A 13,836-nucleotide genomic window follows, 5' to 3' on the forward strand; every position below is an offset into this window, starting at 1 on the left:
GTTTTTGCCTTTTTATCCACTCAGCCACTCTGTGTCTTTTGATTGGGGCGTTCAGTCCATTGACATTTAAGGTGATAATTGATAGATGATTATTTATTGCCATTTGAACCTCGTGTTCCAGTTGATTCTATGGTTCTCAATTTTTTTTTTTTTTTTGGTTGGATGGTCTCCTGTTATTATCTGCTTGAGTGTATTTTTTTTTTCATTTTTTGCAAATGCAATATTTGGTTTTGGCTTGTGGTTGCCCTGTTTTTTAAGTATGCTAACCCCTTCCCATAATTGTGTGTTTTAGCCTGATGGTCCTGTAAGTTCAAACACTTCATTACTATATTAAAATTAAGAAGAGAAACATACAAACAAACAAAAAGGGTTATTTATTTCCTAACATCCCTTGCCCACATTTTATGGTTTTGATGACTCTTTTTCATTTTTTTCTTTTTAATTTTATTTTGTTTGAAGCATGTTCATGATTAAATCTGTATGCTGGCTTATTTGAGTGACTGCTCTCTGATTGTGGTTTCCTCAGTCCTAGTTCTTCCTCTTCTTCTTTTTTTTTTCTTTTCTTTTTTCTTCCCTTTCCTTCCTTTCTTTTTGGTTTAGAGAAGCCCTTTCAATATTTCCTTTAACCTGGGTTTTGTGTTGCTGTATTCTTTAAGTTTTTGTTTGTTGGGAAAAATTTTTATTTCCCCTTCTATTTTAAATGATATTCTTGCTGGATAGAGTATTCTAGGTTGCATATTTTTTCCTTTGAGCACTTTAAATATCTCTTGCCATTCCCTCCTGGCCTGGAGTGTTTCTGTAGAGAAATCAGCTGATAACCTTATGGGGGTTCCCTTGTAGGTAACATTCTGTTTTTCTCTTGCTGCCTTGAGGATCCTCTCTTTATCACTAACTTTTGCCATTTTTATTATGATGTGTCTTGGTGTGGGTCTATTTGGGTTCAGTTTGTTTGGGGCCCTCTGTGCTTCTTGTATCTTGAACCCAGTATCCTTTAGATTTGGGAAGTTTCCAGTGATAATTTCTTCAAATATTTTCCATCCCCTTATCTTTTTCTACTCCTTCTGGAATTCCTATTATGCGTAGATTGGCCCGCTTTATATTATCCCATAGGTCTCTTATATTGCTTTCCAGTTTTTTGATTCGGTTTTCTGTCTGTTGACCAGATTGAGTGATTTCCATTATTCTATCTTCCATATCACTGATTCGTTCTTCTGCATTATTCATTCTGGTTTTTACTGCCCTTAGTTCAGTTTGCATCTCTGCAAATGAATGTTCTAGTTTTTCTTGGCTCCTCCTTATATTTTCTAGTTCCTTTCTGAGGGTATCTGCATTACTGTTCATATCTTCTCTTAATTCCTTCAGTATTTTCACTATTTCTCTTTTGAACTCCAGGTCTGTCAGACTGCAGAGATCTGTTTCATTGTTGACTGTTTTAGGTGAGTTCTCCTGTTGGTTTGACTGGGGGTGGTTTCTCAGCTTCTTCATCTTGCTTGTTGTTTTCTTTCTCCTGAGGGAGTTGTACTCTCCGTGATCGGGCAGTGTTTGCCTTGTCACTGCCGTGGAATATTTCCTGAGGGCTGGCGTTGTTGGTCAATCTCTTTTGAGGCAGTGTGGCTTTTCTGGAGTGTTGATGGGGCTAATAGTGTTTCTTTGAAGCAAAGGAGGGCTTCCTGAGGGCACGCAGGACTGGGAGGTCCACACCACGATGGTAGCAGATTTCACTTGGCCATGCAGAGCTTGCTCTGGTGTTTTTAGGCTGTGGGGTTCTTGCAGGGGGTTGGCGGTGTTGGGCAGCTGTTCCTCAGGAGTGCAGCACCCCCTAGGGGCTGGAGCAGCTATCTGGGTCACTGAGAACCTAAGAGGCTCTTCCCTAGGGCAGCCCAACTGAGATGGACGGCCTGCGAATGTAGGCGGGTCTTTTCACAGTCTGGCCAAGCTTGTTGCAGCTTTTCTGGGCTGCAGAGGCTCCTCCAGGGGGTTGGTGGTGCTGAGCAGCTATTCCGCGGGAGTGGAACAACCCCTGGGGGCTTGGGCGGGTAGCAGGGCCATTGGAAACCCAAGAGGCTCCTCCCCAGGGCAGCCTGACTCAGAAAAACCGTCCGAGAATTAGGCAGATCTATCCATGGCCTGGCTAGGCTTGTTCTAGCTTTTCTGGGCTGCAGGCCTTTTCTCAGGGACTGGTGGTGTTTGGTGCTGCTCTGAGGAAGTGTAGCCCCTCCAAAGGGCAAGCAGGCCTGTGCAGGGACAGCCCCTGTGGTGGTAGGCTTCAGGCAATTGTTGAGGCCAGCCCTCCTGGATGGCAGGCAGCCCCAGGTTCAGCAAGAGCGTAGGGGGTGGCAGGGGTGGGGGGAGGGGATGCACTGGGAAGCACAGCTTTCAGCTAGCTAGTGGTCCTGTAAGCTTGCTGTGGCGTGGGGGGTATTCTATGGGGACCCACCCCTTCTTCTCTCCCCTCCCCAGCACAGGTGCAGACCAGGCTCTTCTCCCAGGTTCCCTCTGATGCGGCTTTCCACTGCCCCGCCCCTAGAGTATTGCTCCCTTCCTCTGCGACAGCTTTGTTTTCTAGTCTCCTAGGCAGTCTCTGCCCTGTCAAATGGTTTCTGGACCTCCCAAGCAGTTTCCGCTCTGCCCTACCCCTCCCAGCCCATTCTTGGGGACTAACCTCTGCAGCCGAGGTCTTGGTGCCCAGCCCCCACCCAGGCGTCTCAATTTTTGGTGATTGTGCCCGTAGTTCAGATGGTCCATTCGGTTTTTGATCGGCTTTTCCATACTCCAACTTACTGCTACACTCTTCTCTGCATCTGGAGATTCCTCTGGTTCGTTTGATCTTTCCCCCGGTAGGTGACTTTCCAGGGTGCGGGATCCCTTTCTCCTCCGCAGTTCCCTTTCAGGAGCGCCCATCCCGCTCGGATTCACCTTCTCTCACTCTCCTCCTTTCTCCCATTCTGCCCAGTAATGTCACAAACTTCTTGCTGTTATTGGAGTTTAGGTTCCTCTGCCAGCGATTGGTTGCTGTTCTGTGCGAGTCATTTATTCTGTAGATGTGCTTTTTTTGTTGTGTTTGTGGGAGAGGGCGAGCATGTCCCCCTACTCCTCCGCCATCTTGTCCTCTCTAATTCTGGGCTTTATATCCTGTTCCACTGATCTGTAGTTCTTTGAGCCAGTACCATGTGGTTTTGATGACTATAGCTTTGTAGTATACTCTGAGGTCAGGCAGCCTGATTCCTGCAGCTCCATTTTTCTTTTTCAGGATGTGTTTGGCTATTCTGGGTCTTTTGTGCTTCCAAATAAACTTTAAAATATTTTGTTCGAGTTCTGTGAAAAATGTCCTTGGTTAGTTTTTAATCCAGCAAGTTGATTTGTCAGTACCCTACCACATGTATTATTTTTAATATTCCACATTTTTTTTTGTCTTTTTAGGGTTGCACTTGTGGCTTATGGAAGTTCCCAGGATAGGGGTCAAATTGGAACTGTAGTTGCCAGCCTACACTACAGCCACAGCAACACAGGATCCGAGCTGTGTCTTTGACCTATACAACAGCTCACAGCAACACTGGATCCTTAACCCACTGAGTGAGGCCAGGGATCAAACCCATGTCCTCATGGATACTAGTTGGGTTTTTTACACTGAGCCACGATGGGAACTCCTTCCACATTTTCCTTTAAATGGCTCAAGCTTTCCTTTACATTCTTAAATATACAGACTGTATTTATAATACTGTTTTAATGTATTTGTTTACTGATTCTACCCTCTAGGTCAGAGTTTGGCTAATAGTGGGTCATACCCAGCCTGCAATATGACCCACGAGGTCAAAAGGCCTTTACATTTTTAGTGGATTGTAGAAAACAAACCAACATCATTAGCAATCAGGGATATTCACATAAAAAGCTCAATGAACTAGCCCTTAACACCTATAAGGATAGCTACAGTCAAAAAGACAGTAACAGGTGTTGGTGAGGATATGGAGAAATTGGAACCCTCATACACTGTTGGTAAGAATGTAAAATGGTGCAGCAGCCTTAGGAAATGATTTGGCAGTTCTCAAAATGTTAAGCCAGAATTTCCATATGATCCAGTAATTCCACTCCTAGGTATATAGGAGGAAAAATGAATACACATGTTCACACAAAAACTTGTACATGAATAAATTGTAATTATTTCCAAAAAGTGGGAACAACTCAAATGTCCCTCAGCTGACAAATGGATAAAATGTTGCATGTCTATATAATGGAATATTATTCGGCAATACAAAGAAATGAATGATAAATGCTACGGCATGTTTGAACCTTGAAAACATTATGCTAAGTGAAAGAGGCTTACCTATTATATGATTAGATTTATATCTAACATCTAGAAGAGGCATATTCACAGAGATAAAAAGCAGACTGGTGTTGCCAGGGACTGGCAAGAAGAAGGGGGAGCAAAGGCAAGGAGCGGATGGGAGTGGGTTTCTTTCTCAAAAGAAATCTAAAATTGGTTTTGGTGATGATTACATAACTCTCTGAATAGCTAAAAAGCATTGAGTTTTATACTTTTAAGAGGATGAATACTATGGTATCTCAAAAAATGTTTGTTTTAAAGTAGTTTCTAAATTTTGAGATTTCACAGACCAGTAAAACATCCATCCCTAAAACTAAATACAGGTATCCATCATAGATGTCAACTTTTTTTTTTTTAAATAAGAACATTTAAAAAGTTACCATCTATCACCAATACCATTTCATAAAAGAAAGGAAATTTTAACACCTAAGGACTAATTCAGAACGAGCAATTCTCTAAGTAGAATACATTTAGTTTTGTTAAAAAGTATTAATTTTCACAAGCAATTACAATAATATGTAATTTGTCACACATTTAAAAACCATATCCCAATTTACTTTTTATATGTATCTTAATCATATTTGATTTATTGACAAAAATGAAAATGGGAAAGTTTAGTCGATAAAAACTTTATTCAAAACATATCAAGAACCACATAGTTCAAAACTGCAAAAATAAAAGACAATTTCTGGTAACTTAAAAATAAAGAGTATCTAAAAACAACCACATCAACACCTACTATTTATAATACAATATCAAAACCAAAGATAATCTTCATATTTCTCACCACATTTGCACTAGAATTCTCCTTCTTAACCCACTATGTTGTTATACAACCCTTTCAGTTTTAGCACTTAAAATATGACTTGGGTATTTTCTGTATACTATTGATCTCTTCCCACACAGAAAAATAAAAATAGTTCAAATGACTAGAAACTAATTTTCATAATTAAAAAGAACAGATTAGTAAAACATTCCTTTTGAAAGCAATGGACGAATTAGTAGTCTGAATTGAGCTACACAAGAACACATTTCTATCTGAGGACTCCCCAGATTATCCACTACACATTTATAAAGTACAGAACATTTGCAAGATGCTTTTCACCATTTATTTGTCAGGACTCATAACACCCAGGTGCTGTGAGATAGCAGAATTAACCTCAGTTGATACAGGGAGGACCAAGGCACATGGAGAGGTCTTGCCAGGGCTAGAGTGAGACCTCATTTACATTCTGACATCTTAAGTCCAGAGCCAGATGCCTCTTTCTGGAGGATCTTAATTTGTTTAGTGATGGACGTTACAACATGTAGAATTTGTTATGGGAGAATTAGTTTTGGCTCTGTAGCTAAAGAGTTCAGAGCATGGATAAGGTAGAGAAGACAATTTCAGCATGAAAAGGGTTAATGGGAAGAAAGCTAAAACCAAGGTAAAGACTCTCTTCAGACAGAGATCACTTTTAAGAAACAAAAATAGCAAAAGGATAAGAAAAAAATAATAGCTATAGGATTTCTCTTTTCTAAGCCAAGGGGCTTTTATAAAATCATTTTAAAATGAAGACAACCCTCAAACATCTTATTTCCCCTCCTCCCTAAAGCCCCTGTGAGGTGGAGAGTACTGATTCATAGGCGTAAAACTGAGAAGTAAGGAAGTTAAGAGGTTAAGACCACATGCAGAGTGAATAGGCTGGAGCAGATGTTATGTCTTAAAGCACTGGCTTAGAAATAGAAACAGAAGGTAGAGGATAAACAGGAACTTTTCTGGATGGACAAGTGGAATAATCTAGGGATCCAGTGGCAATATCAGCTACTTAACTTTTTTTTTTCTTTCTTGCTTTTACAAAGGACTTGGCATTTCAAATACACAATGAAACCTAAGATGGCAAATGCTCTTCTGGGTTATGAAAGCGCTCTGTTGAAGGGAATAGAGCAACAAGTTCTCATAAGGCCACATGAAAAGACAGAGGCATTAATGAGCCACAGTGTGGGTGTAAGTGCAAACGAATGCATTTAGCACAAAATACTGCTGCCTGTAGTTAAAATGTGATGGACATGAAGCCATCAGAATGACTTATGAGAGGAATTTAATTTAGCCTGATCAATTTATTAGGGTGTATTAAAAAAAAAAAAACTGGTTGCTATTGGGAAGAATAATGAAAACCAAAACAACGGTGTCCATGCATTAGGGACTCATGTGGAACCCTGGGCTTTATAGATGCCCCCACCCGCCCCCACCCCCATCAGTTATTAAGTGACATTACAAAGGTTTGAAGTATATTCCTAACCTCTGGAAGAGACATGTAAAACATTTCATCATGAGTGTCTGACGTATTTGTAGCAGGATAGGCCATAGTTCTAAGCCAGCGTAGCAAATCCGATGTTCTGGATTCCCAATGGGGCTTTCCCTGGAGGTCTGGTCTAATCAACTTTCACAGTTCAATCCCATGCCACCATAATAAATACAACTGGTTTAGGCCATGCTAACAAGGGTCCTGCTGGGCCACAGGAGACCCTGAGGATAAACATTTTAAATGGGAATACTGGGAAAAACTTTAAGAAGGGAACTGTGCAGTCGCCCACCTCTAGATGGAGTAAAACATTGATACTATACCTCAGGAAGCTGGTCTTTATTTACTGAAGATTGTTTGGGATGGCAGTTATAATCTAGCAATAATTTCAAGTCCTTTAGTCTAGCTCCTTGGGTGGAAATGACATGCCTCCTGTGTAAATCTTGTACAAACGGCAACTATCAACAACACAGCTCCAGGATGAAAGCACTTACTGGACAGGGCCCTGCAGATCTTTAATTCACAGAGACATTGCTGTTTTTCGTAAATATTCACAACATCTGTTCCCCTGAAACTCTGGCATTTATCCCTACACCTCCCAGCAGGAGGTATCAGACATGGTATACAGCGAGAACTTTTTAGAAGCATGTAATTTGATATGCATCATGGTCTTAGCTCTCAATCACTAATGAGAATATTTTAGGGAGTGGGCCAATGAAAGGGATTTGTTCCCAACCAATGGAATGGAGAGAATCTTTATTTATCAATGGTGGTTTCTCTTCTCCTCAAGATACAGAAGGAACTTCCATATCACGATCTTAACTGATGATGTTTAGTAAAAAGATGCTTAGTGTCATCTGAATTGTTGACATTCTCTTTTCTTCTACTCAGACTTTCAGACTTCCACGAACTGAAACGTGAGTAGAGAATAACTAACCTGATAATGGAAATACAGTTGAAATAAATCTATTATTTTATATATTTCAGCTGTCAAGGTAAATATGGCCTCTGTTCCTACCTCTAACCATTTTGCGGCGATAATGCTAAAGCAAAGAGAGTAAAATGGGCCTGAAATAGTGAGATGTTTGTAGATGTGAGGGTTCTTTTGTATATGAACTGCAAAATTTTTTCAACTGTGAATTTCAAGTGGTGCTCCCCCACCTTCCTCTCTCTCTTCCCCACCGCACCTCCCCACACACACCTGAGAAGGAAAAGGCTGTCACTAAGGAGAAGGGCTGGTGAGATTATTCAGCAGGTGGTTGACTTTAGAGCAGTGAATGGACCTCAGCCAAGCATGAGGGTGTGATAACGTGAGGATCCTTAAATTCCGTTACATTCTTCTATGTAATTTAAATTCTTCTGACATATGTTAATTGGTCTTAATATACACTCTAGGAGTGGTTAGTTAACATGTGAAGTTTCCCAGTTGGGAATACATCCTCCAAAGGTTGTTAGCATTTGAAAAACTCGAGTCACTTCAGAGGCTACTACCAGAGCATCAGAGACTGTGTTAATAAGTGATTATTTTTAGTGGTCAAATTAGTGGTGTTAGACAATGTGGATTGGCCCACCTACCACAGGGCCCTCTATCCCTTCCACAAACAGGGCATAAAGCTCTAGCAAGTCCATTAGTCCCAGGATTCCTAGATTACTAACCTGTTCTGGGTCTAAAAGTTAAACAGGATCACATTGCCTGACACTGAATCTGCAGGAATATTATTGGATTCACCTCTACTAACCCTTTACATGAGATATTGTTGGGTTCTCTAAAAGAATAGGGTGGGGGCTTTTTCAAGCTAACATGACAGCTTGACTATTATAGAATGTCTATTCTGAGGCCTGCTGGTTTATATGCATGAATGACACAGAAGTTGCTTAAAATCTGATTTTTGTGTAATGTACCACCTGGTAAGGTTAGGAGGAGGAGACCTACAGCCTTCATCTACCCCTACCTACTGAAGGCCACCAAAACCACGTTGTGACTGCAATTGACCAAAATTGGCCAAGTCCAGCTTACAAGAATTTTTTTTTTTTTTTTTTTTTTTTTTTTTGTCTTTTTAGGACCACACCCTTGGCTTATGGAGGTTCTCAGGCTAGAGGTCGAATTGGAGCTGTAGCTACTGGCCTACACCACAGCCACGGCAATGCAAGATCCAAGCCGCGTCTGTGACCCACAAAACCTACACCACAGCTCACAGAAACACTGGGTCCTTAACCCACTGAGCGAGGCCAGGGATCGAATTTGCATCTTCACGGACACTGGTCAGGTTCATTAACCACTGAGCCAACAATTTTCTTTAATGGAGGAAACACAAATACCTTTTGGGGGCAATAAGATTAATCCAGGCATAGTTTATAGTTGAATAGGCTTGCAAACAGCAGTTTAACAGAAGAACTAGAAGCCCCCCATCCTCTTAAGAGGCCTGAAAAAGGCCCAAGGATAAAGAATTTTGCCAGTGAAGCACAGGAACAAGAGAAAAACAAGCTGAGTCACAGGTGAGGGCCCTGACATTTCTACCTCACACCTTTTTTCCTCTTCTTCTGGCTTTCTATTAAAGCCAGCTTTCTTTTCAGCTGTCCACTCTCAGGGTGCTACCAACCCTGGGAGTTCAAAAAATGTGAAACAAACCCAAAAGGGCAATGAGTAAGTTGCAAAAGACTGAGATGCTGGCAAGGGTGCTGGGAGTTCAGGTTAAAAATGCAACAATAATAGAGCCATAGGCATCTTCACTTGAAGAGCAATTACAATTTCCCATGCATTATTATCTATTTAACTCTCCCCACATTTCTGAGAGCCTGACAGGGAAGGTTTTATAATCTCTGCATGAAGACAGGGACAACTGATACCCTATATAGATTAAGGGATGTGTCTAAATTTCCATGGCTAGAAATGGGTGAATGTGGGAGTAGAACCATTCTTCTGATCTTGGTATAATGTCTATTCTCTATGCCCCAGGGAATAAGAGTCTTGAGGAAATCTGCTGGATAGAAAGAATAGCATTAGGAGACCAGCACACTGCAGGAGAAAACTGCACAATGAAAAACACAATAGTGAATTGCAGACTACTGTGAGAGAGGAATTAGGAAATCATTCTCATAAGGGATGGACAAAGAAACAAGATTACCCTTATGAGTAAACAGACCATAACAAATTAATGAAGGGGCTAATTCTTTTACTTTCTTTAGTGCATTTACTATGTGCATGCTATAGGGAGGCCAGCACAGGTAAGAATTTTATATGTCCTCAAGAGCATGGCCTTCATCAATTTTAGAACATAAAAGAAGGCTGGGAAGAGGGAAACCCTCATAGAAGAGATAATAAATCACTGCCATTTAAGAATCAATCTAAATTCTTAAATGATGCAAAGGCTTTATTTTAGTGTGGGGTGCAAAGAACCTTGTGATCTGCTACTGCAATGATAATGCACATTCCTGGAGCTTGGGCCGCCTACAAAATGGGCAATGAAGAGCATGTGTTTAAGATGGAGCATGTATACTCCCCCTTGCAACGCAAAGCTGCAACCATAAGTGGATAAGCACTCTGGGGATTTATTTCTGTTTCAGTGTGTTTTAATAAACCAGTTCTGGGAAGAGTATCTAGTATCAGCTGTGGCTTATCTCCTTAAGCTTCACTCACTGACCTTTAAGAGTCTACCTTCCAAATTTAAATGGCCATCGTCAAGTGGTCTAGGCTCCCAATTTAGAGATCAACAGGCTAATTTTGGATTGCATTTTTTGGTTGAGGGGGCTGGTTGATCAAAACCTTTTACAGCTCCTTTCTATTCCACTCAGTATTTAGAAGAGATGGGAGGCACCAGGATAAGCAACTATACAACCTCTGTGATCAGGAGCCTCTGTGTAAGGAGCCAACAGCTATAAAAATCCACCAGTTTGTTAAAGAAATATCCTAGCTGACAGAGAAGAAAAGAGGATATTGAACTGACTGTTGAGAGAGGCATTTACTTCCTGAGATTTCTTTTCTGTAACTACACCAAGAATCTTAAAAATTGCAATCGTGGGTTCTTGCCGGTAGGGAGGGTGGAAGACAGGTCCAAGGGCTCTGAAACTCAGCGCTCCCTCATCTCTCCAGAGTGCAAATAAAGACATCTCTACTGCCCCGTAGGTCCAGGGTACACTTTTGTAACACGAATTCAACAACCTGCTTCCCAGCAGGACCTAAGAAACCATCCCTAGTGTAGAACGTTTTTAAAGCTCACCAAAGGAGGCAGTGCTCCACAGTGTCTCTTCCCCTGTAATACCCAATATTTATAAAACACTTCCTTACCAAAGAGAGCTCTGACTAAAGTCATCCTTCTGTTGGAAAATAATTTCAAGGATCCCCTCACCTTCAGTTACATTAACTCACTGATGGGATTCCAAGTAATAAAGTCAGGTAACATCTTTCTGTGTCAGCTCGCTAGCAAGGGCAGTGAACCGATTCTGAGGTAGCACCGTGTACAGCAATGATGGTCCTTGGAATTCACCCTTTGATCCCATGTAACTATGGTCTTTCACAGAATTGTTGGTCACCCAGATAATGGGGAGATGTATTACTACTGTAGAACAACTTAGATAATTTGACTGACCAAGCATTGCCATTAAAAAAAAAAAAAAGGAAACAAACACCCAGGCGAGGACTAGAGCCAGCACATGAGTCATATCTTTGGCATCCTATTAGAAACCTATGTTAATATTATCCCATGCCCTCAAAGCTTAGGTTGGAAATGTGTATTATTTTAGCACTTAATATCACTCTTTCCTAAGACATGGCAAGTCTGCAGTGTGTTTTTTATCTGCGACAGACCCATGGTCTTCCAGAACACATAGTATAGTAAAGCAAGGCTTTACTTAAGATGTGAGGGAGAATGACAGATATCTGAATGTAGACCTGTGCTTTCTCCTCTGCTTACCCCACAATAATTGCTACCTTCAAGCTCAGTGCGGGCAAGTTGGCAAAGGGAAGTGAGAAAACTTCACATAGATGTTATCAGGCACACCTGTCTGCTAGCAGGTGTTGCAGGATACACTGGTAAGCCAGTCACTGTATTACTTGTGTTTTAGCATCTCTTTACTTACTGTTGACCAGGTTAAGAAGGGGAGGCGGGATCATGGACCACATGTGGGTTTCTGCACATATGCCATATTAAAGTGGCTTTCCCCCCCAGCTGTTCAAATTTTCTACCTGGGTTTTAAGAACAGGAGTTCATGGTGATTTTCCAGCAGGCTTTTCTGAGGTAGATAAAACTTGGACAACAATGGTTTAAAGAATGCAAAGGGTAGCTGAAGGCTGTATGGATGGGATTAGTTTGAAAGAAATTTCAGTAGTGAAAACTGAGCTTGTCATACACAACGCCAAAGAAAAAAGGGAAAAGGCTCAAGGCTGTCCACCATTTAGACAGGGCTTTTAGAATTTAATAGCTGGAAAATAGGCTAATCTGGTTTATAAAGAACAGGACTGTGGGAACAATGACCAAGTAAGAGAAGAACCTTGGTTAGCACACAGCTACTCAACACTAGGTTGATAATAGCAAGAAATATGCATCCCTCAGGACCTCAGTGAGCAAGAAAAAAATGCATATTACAATATCACAAGCAAACAATAGGCTTGGAGGTTTCAGCTGCCTCTTGTTATTTTGGGATAAACAACAAACTTTACCTCTTTCCTCAGGCCTCCTGTTTGTACACAGGTTTTGTAATTGTATGAAGCATGTTGAGAAAAGCCAAATCTCAACTAAATAATTAGTGAGATGGATTCTGAGCTCTTTACTGCCTGTTTGAGTTGCAGATGAACAAGCTGGTCTGCCTGAGACCCAGCGAGGTTACTACTTCCATATGGGGCCTTTTTTTGTGGCACATCACTGCTGTCATCACAGGCACATGCTCTACTTTTAAAAGAACATGCCACTGTAGGCCAACTGTTAGTAGTTAAACACTATCATCACAGAAACACACAAAGCCAAAGTCAAGTTCATGAACACAGCTGGTGGTTAACAAACTCTTAACGGGGGAGGGAGGGAAGAAATTCACTATGGGCTCCAAGTCATTCACAACTTCCGAGACACTTAGACTGGGATTGTTTTATAGGAGAGAGAATAAAATCATACCTATTGGCCCAGTTCCTCTCCCCAGTCTAAAGAATAAACATTTGTTAGAACACCCATGGGAGAAAGAGGGTGATCACACATAATGTTCCCGCGGGTTGATGTAGACTCGCTCCGGGTCATGGTTGGGATGACGTTTGCCAGGGCTCAAGTCTGGGGAGCACATCTGATTGTAGAGGGGGTACATCTGCTGAATCCCATCTTCTCCCCCTGGATTCTCATCTTCATAGTCAAATCGCCTGCTCTTCAGTCCATTCTAAAAATTCAAACATTGCTTACATTAGCAGAGCAGCTGTTTGCATGTTTTCTAGCTCTTGTGTAAAAACAGGCAAGAAGAGAATTCATTACAGTCTGTGTTGATTCCTTATCCCACCAGCCACTGAAGGGCAGGGTGAAGTTCAACAACTTGTCATTTTCCAGTCATTTTTGCTCCTAATACCTGAACAAGAGGGGTGGCATCTCCTAAATAGAAAACTGTGACTAATTTCAGGTTTCGGCATTTGGCATCAGGATCAGCTAAAGTAAGCTGTAGAAAAAGTTGTGAGCGTCAAGAGTCTCTTGGCAAGGCTCAAGCTTGGAATCCATGCATGAAAAAAATACAGAGAATTAAATCAAACTAAAACAAAACCAAAAGAAGCCTTGGGACTCAGCACTGGGGAATTAGGGAAGAGCACAGCAAAATGAACTGGTAGTTGATTGCATGCCCAACACAGCTGAGAATAAGAAATGCTGTCGAAAATACCCTCCTATCTTGACCTTTCTTCCTTGCTTGACTCTAGGTCACAGCTGACACCATAAAGTGACCCTCTGATGCTCCGTGGTGTCTCTGGTACTGATCCTCTGTCAGGTTATTGGTTTCATAAAACTTGATTACTTCTAAGAGGAATAAGCAAGCTCAAGGACTTCACAAAATCACACTACAGATGCTCTGAGCTGAGGTGAATAAAATGAAATCTCAGGTAACTACAATGGTATTTTAATAAACATGGTGGCCACCGGCTCCATCTGGGCTGATCCCACCACAGGACTGTGTTACTTACAGAGTGCTGGAGACTGCCAGCCTCTCTTTCCTTGAACTGAGTCTGCAGAGGCAAGTGTTCAGTCTGGAAGGAGAAGAGAGAAAAAGACA

General features: G+C 41.4%; 1 protein-coding gene across 1 annotated transcript in view; it reads right to left on the minus strand.

The window, feature by feature from the left end:
- NECTIN3 (nectin cell adhesion molecule 3) overlaps positions 4,932 to 13,836 on the minus strand; it is a 130,340-nt gene continuing 121,435 nt past the window's right edge. Inside the window, exons 8-9 of the mRNA XM_021070395.1 lie at positions 13,748 to 13,810; positions 4,932 to 12,963 (exon numbers count right to left, since the gene is read on the minus strand). Of these exons, the coding sequence (XP_020926054.1) occupies positions 12,784 to 12,963; positions 13,748 to 13,810 (243 nt within the window). The 3' untranslated portion in view covers positions 4,932 to 12,783. The remainder of the gene's footprint in view (positions 12,964 to 13,747; positions 13,811 to 13,836) is intronic.

This window comes from Sus scrofa, chromosome 13 (genome assembly GCF_000003025.6).
Source record: "Sus scrofa isolate TJ Tabasco breed Duroc chromosome 13, Sscrofa11.1, whole genome shotgun sequence".
NCBI lineage: Eukaryota > Metazoa > Chordata > Mammalia > Artiodactyla > Suidae > Sus > Sus scrofa.